Source organism: Xiphophorus couchianus, chromosome 9, assembly GCF_001444195.1.
Source record: "Xiphophorus couchianus chromosome 9, X_couchianus-1.0, whole genome shotgun sequence".
NCBI lineage: Eukaryota > Metazoa > Chordata > Actinopteri > Cyprinodontiformes > Poeciliidae > Xiphophorus > Xiphophorus couchianus.
The window spans coordinates 9521973-9539250 of record NC_040236.1 but is presented as its reverse complement, the minus strand read 5'-3'; the positions used below and the strand labels follow the sequence as shown (position 1 = coordinate 9539250).

Genomic DNA, 17278 nt, shown 5'->3' with positions numbered 1-17278 from the left:
GAGTAGTGTTTTTCAATCCAGGTCTTCAGGGACCAATGACCTGCATATTTAGATGTGTCTCTGCTCCAACGCACCAGACTCAAGTGATAGCATTAGCTTCTGGATGCCATCAAGTACTATGGAAGCCTGTTAATCACCCATTTATTAAGGTCAGGAAGGGAAACACGTAAAACATGCAGGGCGGTGGTCCTGAGGAATTGAGAAACACTGATCTGAATGTGGTTTGTATCATTGTCTTAATATAAGGAGCCCTAATGTTAAAAGACGTTGAAAAATGCTGCATTTTTTTACGTTTTCATAATAAACACCAACAATATTCTGGCACTGTAATATTGTGAGATCTTATTTTGTTCTCAACCTTAAATTGAGGTTGGTATCTAGCATGATCTTCTGGGAGTTTTATTTAAAGCTCAATAGTTTTGCAAAAATTTTAGGTTTTTATATATACAGTACAGACCAAAAGTTTGGACACACCTTTTAATTCAATGAGTTTTTTTTTATTTTCATGACTATTGACATTGTAGATTCACACTGAAGGCATCAAAACTATGAATAATACATGTGGAAATATGCACTAAACAAAAAAGTGTAAAACAACTGAAAATACCCCTTATATTCTAGTTTCTTCAAAGTAGCAACCTTTTCTTGTGATTACTGCTTTGCACACACTCTGCATTTTCTTGATGAGCTTCAAGAGGTCGTCACCTGAAATGGTTTTCACTTCATAGCTGTGCCCTGCCAGGTTAATAAGTGGGATTTCTTGCCTTATAAATAGTCATGAAAATAAAGAAAACCCATTGAATTAGAAGGGTGTGTCCAAACTTTTGGTCTGTACTGTGTATACATATATATATATATATATATATATATATATATATATATATACCTTAATCAGGTAAACCCCGTTGAGATCTAGATCTCATTTTCAAGAGGGACCTGAGCAAAAAATTTGCAATACATAGCAATTTGGTTACAAGATAAAAACAATTAAGTATATACAGTATATATATATACTGTATATATATATATATATTTCTTTTTTGGTATAGTTAAAAACATGAAGTGAAACCTTGACAATGCAAACCTTAGCTTAGGAAGTCTGGTGAAACGGCATCTAAATGTTTTATGCTAATCAAAATCAAAATAGCTTTTGCTGCATTGGACTTCAATTAGAAAAGCAGACTTTAAACCTTTGGTTGTAAATTGATATTGATGCTTATTGTTTGTTTTTTTGTTGTTGTTTTTTTTAGGATTAATGTATTTGTTTTTGGAGATTAATTTTAAAACTCAGTCAATATGAAAACATGTGGATCAGTAGGAGTGGTAATCTTAGTAAAACTGCATTTACATTCCTTTGTAGAGTTTTCTTCAGATGCTATAGAGCAGAGGTGTCAAACTCTAGTCCTCGAGGGCCACTGTCCTGTAACTAGATGTGCCTCTGCTGCACCACACCTGAATGGAATAATTTGGTCATTAGCAGGACTCTGGAGAACTTATATACACAAAAAGGAGGCAATTAAGCCATTTTATTCTGGTGTTTTGTACCTGTGGCACATCTAAAAACTTCAGGACACCGGCCCTTGAAGCCTGGAGTTTGACACCACTGCTATAGTGAGTGATTGTTTGATTTTCATGGTAATGTTGAAATAAATCTCAAGGTTGGATTTATATCATTGATTAGTTAACCATTGCAGGAAGTGTCACTTTGATAAAAGAGTACCTCTGGTCTTCGGTGAAACAAAATGTGTTTTATATTTCTAGTCATTCTGGGACAAATTATAACATTTACAACAACTCAGTAAAACAAAGCAGTGATTAGTAAATTTACTTGCATAAAACTACTCAATCCAGCGATCCTTTAAAATTGGTTTTAAACATTCAGCTGGTTTTCTTGCTTGTAAAAAAAAATGTTCAAGGTAAACTTTACAGAGCTGTGTGCTGCAGAACATTGACTTTGCTTCTTGTCTTTGACTGCAGAGTTGGCTTTAGAATAAATGACTCATTAAAATTCCCAATTTTCCCAGACTCTCCTGCCTTGACTTTTAAATGATTGCTTTTCTCTCTGTGTGTCATTCTTGTCCTGCCACATAAATAGTTGGTACATATCTCTTGTCAAACCCTGTAGTTTGGTTTCCTCAAGGAGCTCAGGTCACAGCTGCTTTCTTGAACCAAGGTCTTTAAACTTGCATTGTCTAAATAGCTCAGCAGAGCTCCAGGAAACTCGAAGGTCCTGAGCTGCTGTGCGTGAGGTGTGGCAGAGATAAATCTGTCAAAGCTCAGATATAAAGACTTGGCCATAAATCAGGCCCGACAGTCACCGCTACACAGTAGTGGATGGTTAACCCCATGTTAGTCGTTTTAACTCTGCCGGCTTTTGTGTTTTGTTTTTTTTCGGCCTCCGGTTATTGTGTATATTTGTAACTCCTGATCTTGTAGACCACCCCTGCTCCTTCATGCATGACGAGACATCTACATCCAGCAGAACACTTGACAGGATTTTAAACCTAACACCCAACATGGACTCTCTTAAATTACGTCAGTTTCACCATTTCTGGCTTTTTTTTTTTTTTATGGGTAGTTTACATCTTGTGACTTTGCAACTGTTTTTGGGCAGAATTGGTTTCAATACTTAAGTAAACTTGAAATATGTAAAAAAAAATAGTAATCAAATTAACTGTTTGGAAACAAAAAATAAACTGAAAAAATTAATAGGATTTTATATGTATGTGGATGGATGGATGGCAGCTAATATAGGAATTATAACAGCTAATCTCTCTTGTCAGTTTTTGTTTTGGGACAGTCAAATACAAGAAATCAAAACATCGCTTCATGATGACTATAAAATGCAACAATCACTAAAAGATTTTGTCTTCGAAGATTTCATCTTCAAAAACGTATGTAGTCACACTAGAAAGGTGATGTGGAAATATTTGTTCAACAGCGTCTGACGTTGAGCATAGTGTACTGTGTAAACTTTCTAAAAATCCAGTCCAGGAGTAAAAGTTGCATCATGACAAACAAGTTGAGGTCGTCAGATACGATGTGTGTTCAGCTGCGTCATTTTTCAGTGTCGCCCTATGAGATAAGTCTGGACACCAGTGTGGAGAACTAATATTCTTTCCCATTTTGTGTTGGGTAAAAAAAGACAGTTCATGCTCAACCATAAATTAAAAGATCGTATAATAATATACTGTGGCGACACTTGACTAAGCCCTTTGCTTGGAGACTAGTATCCAACAGAGACATATTATTTGCTGTCCTCCACTAATGCTAGTGATGCTTGAAAAAAAATCTCTAATTATAACTTTGTTCCTGTGTAATTTAGCTCACTGGACTATTTAGTTCGATCTGATTCCTTTGGGCTGTATGAGATTCTCACGCTATCAGGAGCTTTTTTTATAAAGCTACTTCAATGAAATATTTCTGTGATGGGTATTATAATATGTATAACATGCATTTAATGCTTTTAAATTTTATTGAGTTAAAAATGTCACTCTCAAGGGATCATTAAACAGAATACACTTTTTTTCCATCCTTCTTTTTAGAGTTGAGGCCTGTACTTGTGCTCCAAGAACAGATACAAGAGCATAGTTCTGTCTGAACATTTCCTATTTCACAAGAACTCAAAACTGCAGAAGAGTCATCATAGATCTCTCCCATTGCAGCATCATATTTCTGTACACTTTAAATTTTGGACCATATTTGTCAGACTTCACACAGGAAAACGGATCCTGCTCACAACATTTCAAGATGTCTTTGTTCACGCTTTCAGAAATGCATTTTATTGTTGCATGTAAATCTTAAAAATCTGCTGTCAGTCTCTTCTCTGTCCCTATTTTTCAGTTCTCATAAATCTCACTCAAATTCCTGTATGTCTTAAGCCATCGCAGTCTGCATGTGTTTCTCTTTCCTCCCATGTTTCTCCTCCTTTTTGTCTTCGCTGTTCTTCATAAATGCAGGAACCCATCCATTGCTTTCTATCAGGCTTTCCGGCTTAGCAGATTACGGGGTCAAAGCCCATCAGCGATAGCTATGAGCTCGGGTGTGTTTACACACACGTGTGTGGCCTGAACTGGCTGGCTAAACCAGACCCTGCACTACTTTCACCCCTTTACAACAAAATTTCCATCCTAAGGAGTATCTCAGTTGTTAGGGAAGTCATTGTTTCTTCATTTAAGGAGACTTGAATATCTTTTTTCAGTCCAACTAGCTTAAACTTTTCTCTTTGACATCTTAATTTAAAAAAACAGGAAAACTATTTCAATATTCAAAAATAATAATTAGGTTTTTAAGGATAATTTACATTCTTTGAAATTAGATGTCAACATGACATCTAATTTCACATGTTATAAATGTTAGATATAAAGGGCAGAGTTTCTGAAAACATGTTAAAAAATAATCTGTGTAACACATTTTTTCACTATATTTAGAACATACTTTAAATGCTGTCAAGCCAACATGCTTGACGGCATTTAAATTGGTTTTAAACATTCAGCTGGTTTTCCTGCTTGTAAAACCATATTTGCAATTTGATGTTTGAAAAATGCAGATTCCTAACTTTATCGTTCCTTATTGTATTGTAAGTTCAGGAGCTCTGAAAAAGCAAATTGCATTTACAAAGAAAGAAAAGCAATAGTGTCTGGAGTCATTTTTATGCTCCGACGACAAAGCTGGTGGTTTGCACACTGGACTTGTGAACGCTATGCTTCCTAAGAAAAAAGAACATATTAGTTTTGGTTTGTATGATCGTATTTTTCACTAATTCAATCAGGTGTTTTGATTAAGCCATAATACCCAAAGACTCAGTACTGGAGTGGCGTTTTTACTAAATGTATTTTGGTTACAAAAAAGCCCAAATGATATTTTACTTGTACTTGAGTAAAAATATATTGCAGTAGTGCTACTCCTGCTTGTGTACAACTTTTGGCTACGTCACCCACATCTGTTCATTACTCACTTCCAGTTTGTTATTCAGCGTGAACAGCAGCAACTCAAAAGCATGAAGATTCCTGTTTAATTATATCAGTTTAATCGGCAGAGGAACGCCTGTTGGTTATTACTTGGAAGTGGACTTCTGACTGGTCACAATTTGGTTCCATCACCTCTCAGGCCAAATTGGCTTGCAAGAAAAATATATTGGAAAATGTTAATTTTTTTTTCCTGTAATTTAAATTCTTGAATATACAAATATTTGTGGCTAGCTTACTTCTTTAAACGCTAGTATCAATATTTTTTGTGCTTTTGATTCAGACTCATTCTTGACCAAACAGGACTAGTGAAAAGTTTTTTGATTAAAAGAAATCCTGTCCTGATTATTTCAATTTCAAGTCTCTAAGTTATTTTTGCTTCTGTAAAATTGTTCACAATATAAGTTTTGCTTCAGTGTTCCAAACTAATTTATACTGACACAGGACACTTTTATTGACAGCCTTAATTTAAAAGTTAAGATATTCCACAAGCTCTTAGTCTTTATTTTGCTGTGATTATATTGAAGCCTTATCCATCCCAACAATCCATCGATGTTTATGTAGGAGAAACAGTAGCAGTTGAGCAAGCATGTGTGTGTCTGTCCTCTCAGCTAGAAAGACTGTTTGTTCCTCTTCCAGCTCTTGTTTGCCTTCAGGCTCTATAACAGAGCAGCTTTATTCAAAACTTTTCAACTAACCGCAGGTAAACCTGTGGGAGACGCCTCATTCCAACTTCCTTTGTCCTGGGCCAGCTCTCCTGCAAGGTTGGACTTGTTGGGAGTGAATGGGGCATTGCTCACAAACAGACTGAGGGCATGGAAGAGCATTCTTCTCAGTGATTGATTTGTGAGTAATTTAAAACTTGAATTCGGTTGTGGGCTTTCTCATCAAATATAATTAATTCAGGTTTCTCCAGCAGTGCGAGGTTCAACATGTGCATGCCTTTGTCGTTACAGATTCACTTGCTAGTACTGTATATGCTACAACTGCACTCGTGTGAAATAGCTGAGCTGCTTTAAAGAATGGTAATTAAAGTGACCCAAGTTGTCTGAAAAAGTGTGACAGTAAGACTGCATGCTAAATAGTCATAGAGACATAGTTTAGAAGCAGCAAGTGCGGTGCCTTGCAGAACGTTTTGGAAGGTTAGAACCACAAGGTTCAATGTGTTTTATTGGGTATTTATGTAATAGACTGACGCACTGTCGTGCATAATTGTAGCACTACAGTAAAAACATGCATAAATGTCACAGTTTATGATGAATAAAAGTGTAAAGTTTTGGCCTGCATTTGTATTCAGCACTACATAACATTAAGGTTTTTACCCAGCCTGCAGACTTTCAAGAAAGCCATCGCATGGAATCAAATAAGATAAATGTAGAAATCTCAAATTAGGGATTGACAACTAATTAAAATATAATTCTGATGCTTTTTGTCCATCTTTCCAATAATTATAAAAGTATCATTCAAAACTTTATTTAATCAACTTAGCTAACTTCCACATTTTTTTCTTTTCTCCACTCTTGAGCCTATCAGAGCCAAGGTAAATGACTGCCGCTCCTGAATTGGCTGCAATGCAAACGCCATCCTATAACATGTCAGCCAGCATTGTGCCAAGATATTTCAGCTCCCCAAGCTGCTTTCTGTCAAATAGTTTAGATATGCTGTACGGAAAAATATGAGACAAGCCAAGTTTAGCTTTGAACAGAAAAATCTGAAAATATTAAACTGCGAATAGACGTGCACCGAAAGAACAAAGAGTTTTTATCACAGTTTTCGCTCGATTTAACAATAAATGATGTGATGTTGCCCATTGCTACCCAACTTACTCTAGGAAACTGGCTCACTAAAATAGACAAAAGAAACAGTAAGTTGTGACTGTTTCTTTTGTCAAAATATTTTTAATGTTATTATACTCATTACCTACAAATACTATTTATTTTTTTTCTTCACATCTCTCTCCCTGTGTCTTGAACCTTGAAGACCTACTGAATATTATGTGCGTGTTAATAATATTACTTATATTCTGAACAACGGTCTTTTTTTAATGAAAGTATTATTTTCAAGTTAAAACTTGTGAATTTGTATGATAATAAACGAGATGGATTTATTTTTCCGAGGCTTGTCCCTTCAACAGATTGACAACCTCTGATTTTCCATAAAAGTGCCTGGGATACATGATTGGATGCATGCTATCCTAAAATCCTAAATGGTTATTTGACCCTACACATTAGGACTTTTATCTCTGGTAACAGATTAAATTTTGACTTCAAAGAATGACTTAATTTTCTAAGTTATAGTCTGCATTGGTAAACACTTCAGGGAAGCATTAGCTTGCTGAATGGATTTGTTGTAAAGGGGGTCAATTGTCCCAATATTCAGCAGCAGAAACCCTTTTACTGCCTTCTTTCTACAATAATCAACTTTATGACTGTGGATTTAGATTTTCTCTGAGTGAGCTTAATCAGTAGCCGTCACCCGAGTTCTAAAGCCTTATTTGATGCAGACCATGAATGTGGCCGCTATTTACGACACAGAAACATTTACCTGTAGGTCGAGGAGCAAAGTTAGTGGACAAAAAGCTGAAGTTTCACATTTTTTATGCTGACAAGCCAGAACTCTGGTAGTTGGCTCCTTTATGAGCTAATCTGCAGCTTTTTAAAACTTCACTTTTTAGTCTGTGTGTATTTTATGAAGTGTTTATTTCATAGTTTCTTCTGCATTTGTTTAAACATTGTCAGTTGGAGTTGCTCTCGCTGCACACAAATGGAAAGCATGCCCGCAGTCAGGAACACTGTAATTGCTAACAGGCCCTGAGACATATCCTCAGAGGACCTAACCCATTTTTACTTTCGGGATCTCTCTGTTCAATAAGAGCCCAGTTTTGAACGGATTACTCGGCGGTTGTGTAGAAGACCCCCTCCAGCGAAATCTCTGACTGCAGAGCTTTGATGCATATGGCGCAACATGACATGGAGCAGGGGTCTCGTTTCAGCTTTAACAAGCTTTTTCTGTGCAGACGGGAATTGATGGATGGCGATTTTAAGCATCAACGATAACTCCACTTGCTCAACACACAACATGTCTAAATGATAGTACTGTGTGGAGTTTTCACTCCGTCTGCTTCATCTCTGAAAATTGAAGTGACTTTTGACCTGCATTGCTCTAGGAAATTTCTGCCCAGCAGGGATTCTCCTCTTTCCAACACAACCATGTAAAAAAACAAAGCATTTTCATAAAGATATCCGACGTGTTTCCTGTACACTGTTAAAACCCAGCTTGAGATTTTTAAAAATCTCGTTTCAACATTAGATAAGGTTGAAATGAGAAGATTGAAGGTTGAAAATTTAGCACTCAACCTTAAGTTGAATTAATATTGTTAACACACGACAAATAAACATTTTTCCTCTCAAAAAAAAGGAATTTAATGCAAAACTTTGAACAAAATTCTATACATCTGTTGTGTTTTAACTGTTGTCACATTTCTTTGACTCTGCCAGGATCAGTTTGACAGAATAGGTGTTAAGTGTGAATAATATTTATAAAAATTACTATTGTTGCAGTTTTTATTACAGTTAGGAATAATTGGTATGCACAAAGTTGGCCGCTGAATTGTTCTTAAAAATGTCTTGCAATTTCTTTTTTGTTGTTGTTTTTGTAAATTAACTGGATATTTGGCTGACTCTTACATTTTGAACTCGCTGCTGAAGTTTCATTTGCTATAAAAATTCAGCATTTGGTTGTCATTTGCTCATTTTCATGATCTAATGTCCAAAACATAGTAATACTTATGCTTATTTACAGATAATCAAATGCAGCCCACAGTGGATAAACAGATGTGATCTGCAGTTCATTGTTTTTCCAGCAAAAGCTCTCAGAGATAATATTGTGACTCAAACCGTAGAGAGAGAGAGAGGATAAACCCTTGATTTTGTGATAAATGCTTCACTGAATACAGAGGCTTGTTTGCAGTGAGCTGCCAGAACTTTCCTATTAAAGCCTCAAGTGTAACTCTATTACACTTAACACATTCCAGTGGGCTTTTAATCCAGAAGGAGTCAAAAAGTTGGCCCAAATCACTATGGCTTAAAAAAAGTGGTGGAATTGGATACAGAGGCACTTACTGTACTGTGCATTTGAAGATTTCTGTCTTTTTTTGTTGCAAGACTTTGATTATTAATGACACTTTCACCCATTTTTAATACTACTTAAAAGTGCAAACATTGAAACAAAATAATGTTAACACTACTGTTTCCCAGCTCTTCTCCATGATGTAGAAAATATCTAAAAAAAAACAAAAACAAAGTTGACCTCATATGCTGCGTATAAGGTTATAATGCATTGTCTATCTTGTTGAATATTACTACAGAAAGAGGTAATCATACCGATGGGCATACATGGTGGTGGCAGTGTGATGGTCGAGGGCTGCTTTGCTTGTTCAGGACATGGAGGACCTGCATGTAATTGCTGAAACCATAAATTGTGTTCTCTTATCAGAAAATACTGAAGGAAAATGTTCAACCATTAGTTTGTGATCAGTTTGTTTGGCTTAGGAGGCTAAATTCAAAGTAAATCAGTAAGTCCACCTCTGAAAGAATGTTTTGGAGTGGCCTAGTCAAAGTGCGCATTTAAATGGTTATTAAACAGGCTGTTCTTGCTTGAGAACCCTGAATTTAAATAATTTGGCAAAGAGGAGTGGACAGAGTTGACCAAAATTCTTCCACAGTGTTGTTGGAGACTAATTGCATGTCATCACACTTGTTGCCAGTTGTTTCCCCCAAGGGTGGCACAACCAGTTCTTGGGTTTAGGAGGCAATTACCTTTTATTCAGGTTATCTTTGCCTGGTGTTAAAATATGTTTGTCCTGAAACATTGTAAATGACAAAATAAGAAGACTAAGGGAAAAAAAGTACTCTTTCACTTTTCAATATTTAAGCTAACACCTCAGGAACTGCTATTTCAGGCTGGAGGACCCCCTGAAACCCCCCACTGTTCTGTTGGAGTTCGGTGATCATGTTACTCTGTAGCTCCTTTAGGGTTTCTCCAGGAGCAGCTGAGGTTGCTCAGAAACCAACATAAAACTTCCCTGCTGGTCATTATTTTAGCCCCTAATCAGCCTGAAATAACAGGGGCTTCCATAAACGGATTAAATGGACAGGAATGGGTAAAGTCTTATCTTTGCCGGTATGAAACCCCTTGTACTCCCATCATCTGCTTCTGCACTTACTGGAGTTGTCCATGTCTTACACATGCTGGTCTGCTTCCAGTGTGTCACATTGGGACACAGTTGCTAATGTCAGTTTAGTGATTCAGCTCCATGATGCAGCCTGAGGCCTTTTTCTGAGGAAGCTTGGTGACAGCAGACACACCTACCACTCATAACTGATTTGACTGTAGGAAAAATCACATTTTACTGCTGCATGTCCTAGTTTGTTCAGTCTTTGCTGTTTCTTGGTTAGTGATTATGTGGAGGACACTGAATATTAAAAAGATGGCATGTTGAAGGAGAGCAACAAACATTCAGCATCCATGATGCTGTAGCAGGCAATGAAGTCTTTTGTGTTTTCTGTGGGTTTTAACTCAATGATGGAGATTGAAATGTAAAAAAAAAAAACATGCCATTTTACATCAAAATGAAACATTTTTATTTCTAACAAGTTCCTGTTTTTATTTCTAGATAACTATAATAATTAAACACAAAACAAACTTTAATTTTTAGTTTTAAATGAGTAGAAAAAAGCTGCTGCTTATTAAGATTAATACATGTAAGATAATAATAAAACATTTACAATCCCACTCTCTTTGTAGGGATATGGGGAGGTTAAAAAGTGAAATGTCTCTTGACCACAGCTTTTTGACCATTTAAATTAATTTCTTACAGTATTGATTGGTTACTTAAGGGAAACTGTAGCAGACTTTGTTTTGTAAGCATCTCACATTTGAACAGCTTCAAGCATTTGAAGAGCTTGAAAAATAAACAGGAAAGTACTTGATAGATTAAAAAATATAACTTAAATTTATTTTATGAAACATGCAACTATCTATTGTCATAAAGCTTCAACCTTTCAGAAATAAGTTTCTAAACTTGAGTAGTTGTTCCTCTGTTGACTTGATGTAATTGATGCAGATAGATGTGAACATGTAGGATTTCCAGGCTTCTAAACTGCTGCTCCTTTGTTTTCAGATGGGATGGTCATTAGTTGAACAGAGTGCTGAGGGGTCGTCTCGGTAGAGTGATGGGGTCACGCTTTTGTTTACTTTTTCTGCTACTTAAAACAGAGAGATTCTCTGTAGCTCCTAATAAACAGTGAATAGAAAGAATCAAGATATTAAATGTTTCTATAAAAATGTTATGCATAAATTGGCTTGAATGATATCTTATAGAGAATTTTCATTAAATGGGAACTTCAGAGAAGTCATAACTGCTTTTCACTTTTTGTGTGCCTGCTGATTGGGACCTCTACTGCCCCCCTCTGGTGGAACTGCTGAACTGTGTGCTTTTAATCAATTTTTGCCAAAATAGAGCTGTTTGCATCTGTAAGAGAATAACAGTGAGTCGTCAGCCCCCATCCTCCAGTTATTGTTTTGAAATACAAAGAGAGGGGGGGAGATGTAAGCCCCAAGCCTTGATTTATTCAGCTGCCTCCCCCACAGTGCCTGTTTGTGGGCTTTAGGGATCGGGGACGTGTGCTGGTTCATCTGTGGTTTTAATAAAAAACACATTGTGTTTCTGAAACTATAAACCAATCATGTAAAGTAATGCTGTGGTTGAGAGGGATAGGAGATACTTTCCATGTGTATCATGAAGTGTGGCAGCACATAAAGATAGTGTAAAGGACGATTAAAGCAGACTTTGTGAATATAGTTAGCTGTGTGTTGTCCCAGCGTGAGGGCTGCTCAGCCACAGATGTTCGGGTCCTGAGGTGTCCTGAGCTGGAATGTGTCGCCTTGTCCTGGTGACTTTCCTGTGAGGAGAGAACCGGTGCAAATGTACGCTGCTGCAGACTGCAGGGAAGGTCCACGAGGAGGGTAACTCAGCAAGTGGTTCTTATATAAACCACCACATGTCTTCCTCATTGAGTTAAATGTACAATTTACTGCGTTTTTCTTGAACGCCAAATAGGAATGTTCTTTTCTCTCCTCCTAACATTTTCTGTAACTCCTTCTGGACACATTTCTAAGTTGCTTAACTTGTTAATCTGATTCAACCTGCATAGCTTTTGTGTTTTGTTATTGATGAAAACACATTCCAGCAAGACCTTGTGGACATTCCCTCTCGTTGCTTGTCCCAGATGTGTATGTGCCTACTTCAAAGGGAGGAATGTCTTCTGCTGCCACAAATCTTGATCAAGACACGTGAAATTCAGGACAAGGGACACATCTGAAAGTTGTTGGACACTGGCATTTGACACCACTGGTGTAGAGACAATGGCTGGGTAGGTTTAAATCAATTGACCTGGTTGAAACATTTTCTATTAGCTTTTATTTGTATAATTTCAAAAATGGCGATAAAGGAAAGAAGACCTAGGAAGAAGATGACCTAGAAACGAAAGTAATGCATTGTAGGAAGCAGAAAAAGCCTCCAGGTTGTAGTGGAAAATGGATAATTTGGTTACTAAAACAGTTTCAGCATGTCCGTTAACACAAAAAACAGGCTCAGCTTGACTAACGCTGCCTCTACATGTAAATCATTGCCTCTTCTTTTTTTTTTTCTTCTTAAATTATCACCGAGTCTTTAGAATGAGTCGTGCTGTACTTCAGAAAGCTTCTTGGCACACGGTGGCAGTGGATGTATTCCTTCAAGAGCCGAAGCGAGCAGGGAAGGAGGAGCGCATGGCTGGACTCCGCCTCCCTTCACTCTGACCATGTGATCCAGCGGGGGTTTAAGAAACTCTCGCTTCGTGTTCAAACCACACTCGTTCGTGTTTTGAACCTCGCTCGGTTGTAAACCTTTTAATAAAAAAAACTATCTGAAGAAGCAGAAACATGCGCTGCATGATGAGTTACAGTCTTCCCTGCTCGCCGGGAACAACTTCTCCGCATTCAGGCAGGCTGATGCCGTACAGATCCAGATGCGTCAGGTAAATGATCCCGCTTTTACCTCCATGTGGTAAACTTTTTTACAATTATGTTTTAATCTCCTGTTACGCGTCTCTCACTCTCAGTCGGCTCCTGCCGCTCTCCGTTTAAGCCATCCACTTTGTGTGTTTGAACAGCAGCCTGGTTTGTGTCTGGTTGGGACACGTACTCCTAATTTTCGCTTAAAATGTGGCATCTGTTTGCTGTGTGGTTGTCATTTGCGGTCTGGGGGCTCCACGCGGAGCTGTACGTGCCCTTCTGCACGCGGGACGTAAATAGATAATGGATTCAATAGGAGACCATGCAACCCTCCCACCCCCTGTAAGCTTGAATACACATGAATTTAAACGTTATTCATAATGAAAGTGATCAAGGTTGTAGTTGTTGGATTGTATTTGAGAAGTTTGTGCCTGGAATTAGTTGTTTATATTACATTTCAATAGCGTTACATTGTATTTTCTCTCATCATACTATTCAGATTTTTTCCTTGTTTTCCATTGGCTCTCTATTCACACCTATTCACGCCTCCACTACTAAAGGGTCCCTTGTGTTGCTATTGTGATTGAGGGGAAAAGTCGAAATGTGGTCTGTTTTTTATGAGGTAGAGTGAGGTCATGATGTGGTGTTTATACTTGGGCTCAAAAGAGGTGTTGCGCTTCAATTAAATGACCTGAAGACTTCCTGCTAATACTGTAATGCCTATTTACAGGGAACGGAAAATTATAGATTTAACAGATTTTTCCCCCTCACATGTATAATCCATGCTTCATTATGGATTGAGGCTTGTCTCCAGACACATAGCTTTTGGATATTTACTTTATCTAGAAGTGCTTACTGCTGCAAAAAAATACACTTAGATTTGTTTTTAATATTTTTTTGTTGCCTGTAAATTTGCTGTTGTTTTCCTCCCTCCCCATAAATAAAAAAAAAGTAAAAAATACAGCTTTTAGACTCGGTTTTGTCAGAGTTCAAAGGTTCAACATCCATTTAGGGGATTTTGTTTTAATCTAGAATGTCTGGATTGAGTAAGTTTTAGTTGGTGAACTCTTCACCTCTAGCCTCAATCTGTTGTTTTTTTTTTCACTAAATTCTCCAGTGGCACTGAAATATTTAAAAGTATTGTCACTACAAATATTAACTGCCTTGAGACTTGAAAAGTGACAAAATCTGCTCTTATTGTTCATATGTTCTAGCTTCTACTGCTTACCTGAAAAGGCCTCCAGATTTATGACTGTTGTTCCAGGAAGTGATTATGAAATGTTTTAATGTTGTTAGTGAATATGAAATATTTGATAGGAATCTGAAGCTCATGATAAATGCTGAATAGTCGTCTTATCTCTCCATCTTTCTCTCCACAGTGCATCTGGTGCCAGCGTGGTCGCCATCGATAACAAGATTGAGCAGGCCATGGTAATTTTTCTTTATTTCTGCATTTCAACACACAAACAAGGTCAGGCTGCACAGGTTTCCTGTTATGCCTCAACAATGATTTAATTTTCCATGAAAGCTTTTCCGCTGTTAACAAGTTGGATTATAAAACTGACTTTTGAGCTGCAGTTTGAACTGTTTCATCAATCGTCATTGATTAGAAACGATCTAAGATAAGTAATCACATGTAGAAGGTACCTGTGCCGTTAACTTGTTTCTAAAAATAGATCAGACATCACTGCTTTATCTCAGATATCAGGAATGTGTTTTGTTTGTATTTGCTATATGCTAAATCGCTTTTTTTTCTCTTTCTTTTTCTTCTTCTCAGGACTTGGTGAAGAGCCACCTGATGTACGCTGTCCGTGAGGAGGTGGAGGTGCTGAAGGAGCAGATCAAGGAGCTGTACGAGAGAAACTCTGTGCTGGAGCGCGAGAACGCCGTGCTGAAGTCGCTGGCTAACACGCAGCAGCTCAGCCAGCTGTCCAACCAGCTCAGCTGCCTTTCGTCGCCGCCGCTGCAGCTGCACCAGCCCCCGTTCATCAAAAACAGCACCCACTCCCTGGTTCACCACGAGGGGAGCCAGGGGGTCTCCTATCAGCCAAACATCACCTCGGCGTGAACCCCCTCACCCTCCCTTTTTTCCCCTTTAAACCCGTGTTTAAAGACACGCCTCCCACGGACGGGAGCAGAATGTCCTCGTTGGGGAAAGATGTCAACAAACTGTCCTCGCAGCCCTTTAAAGCAAAAGGCTCGGCTCTGGTCGGTGCATTTGCATGCATTGCTGCCATCGCAGGGCCCTCACACTGTTAAGACATTTACCAACACTTGAAGTCTTATTGTGTCCTGTGTTTGGCTGCGTGTGAGCCGTAAAACTGAATGTTGTCCTTGAGCAGGAGATGAGGGATGGGGGAGTTCACGAGCTTGGTGAGTTTAAACTGTGGGGACAAACAGTGCTGGAAGACGGTGTTGCAACAGCAGTCCTGCGAAGAAAAAGTCAAATGAGACTGAAACTGTCCTCCATGTGTCCACTTCCCCACAACACTCCAGGGCTGGAAGAGGAGAAGGCCAGACATGGCGCTGGTTGGAATCAGCAAAAAAAAAGAAAACGTCCTCGTTGAGCGGAGGACAAGATCGGCTGTCTCTACTCCATCAGAGCGAGACGAAAACCTCCGCTTTTTAAAAATACATGTATGCTGCATCGAATGCTTGTTTTCTCAAAGCCTCTGTACTTTGACATTAATCGTAATAAATACTCTTTAGTTGTTCAGTTTTAGCAATTCATTTATTTATTTCAGGGCTGCTATTTTCATAATGTAAAATGAACAATGTCATGAAGTTACAAATTCAAAATGACTTTAGTTTTTTTGGGGTATTTTAACATCTGTCGGATATAACATCCTTTGGTTTTTCCAACGTGAATGAGTAGGCAATAAGTTCCTTGGTTGAAATTGTTCTCAAGAACTGGTAACACTAAAGATGAGATTTTATGAGGTGAAATCCAGGTTGAATGTATATTTTGTAAAGTATTAAAAACGAGGAGGGTTTGTACAGGACAATACCTGTTATGATATAGCATATGTGATGGGATGTTTCAATAAAGAAATTATTAATTTACTTTTAGGCTTTTTTTTTTAATTGTTTTGTCGAGACAAAAACAAAACTTTTGGGGTTTAGTGTTTTTGGGGGGAAGAGATGAAAAGCTGTGAAAATTGTTCAACCTACTTTGTAACCAAAGACTCAAACTGTGTTAAGTCATTATTTTCATTTTTATTAAATGCACGTTTTTTTTTCTAACTCTCCTTCCTTTGTTTTTTTTATTTTTTTATTTTGCGGGTTTGGATGTTCTGCATGATCTGTAACCAGACCACCTTCTTACCTCATTTTTTAATTATTATTTTTTTTTAATTCCAGCACTCTAGTTTTCTATCAAGTCTGTGAATGATTGTTAGACAATTTGAGAACAAGAACGGGAATTGTGAGCAGAAGGGGTGGAGTAAGTAAGTAAAATGTTTGACGCACAAGGTTTGTGGCGGCAAAACAAAGAAAGGCTGGAGATGTATTTTGTTTAGCGATGAAGGGAGCAAACCTTGTGCGTAAGATGTAAGGAGTCCTCTTGTTCTCATGTTTGGAGGAACGTTGTTGGCGCGATTTCATCTGCAAAGTGCAGCACTTTGCATGCAAAGACCAGAGAGCAATATCCGCGGAAACTTAAAACATTTCACACTTTAAAGCCGCTGGGCTTATTATGGGATGTCCTGTCTGTTTCACGTCTCTGTGCCTCTGGTGCCGATGCCTTCGGTCGGCGGGCCGCTCGGTCCATTTCTGTGGCTTAGAACCAAACCAAGCTGCTTGATAAATGTACAATCAGACATCTTTATATATATATATATATATATATATATATATATATATAGCTTTCTTTCCCCTTTGCCCCCCTCTTATTTTTTTTATTCATTTGAAGGAGACGCCGCGTACATGCCAGATTACTGTATGAAAGTGATCACTGAGCCTAGGAGAAAATATCAAAACAAATGCCCTTGTAATGTGCTGTTAAAGAAAATTTTAGTTTTCATTCAGAAATAAATGACTTGTTTTACCACATTGTGCTGTCGGTGTATTTATTAACACTTCAATTTTAACATACTGGAGTTTCTCTTGAATTTATCTCTGATGTCAGACGTGCTCTGACTGTAAACAGTGGGATGTGCAAACAAAAAATCAACTTTGGGTCAAATGTAAACATGATCGCAAGGACAAACCCTGCAGGTAAAGTTATGTTTTATTAGTCTTATTTAAAAACATCAAGA

General features: G+C 37.8%; 1 protein-coding gene across 1 annotated transcript in view; it reads left to right on the top strand.

Annotated features, from left to right (window-relative positions):
* Positions 1-17072, top strand: part of tsc22d2 (TSC22 domain family 2) — a 37432-nt gene extending 20360 nt beyond the window's left edge. The window contains exons 2-3 of the mRNA XM_028027477.1: positions 14402-14453; positions 14800-17072. Coding sequence (XP_027883278.1) covers positions 14402-14453; positions 14800-15090 — 343 coding nt within the window. The 3' untranslated portion in view covers positions 15091-17072. The remainder of the gene's footprint in view (positions 1-14401; positions 14454-14799) is intronic.
* Positions 17073-17278: the final 206 nt, after the last annotated feature.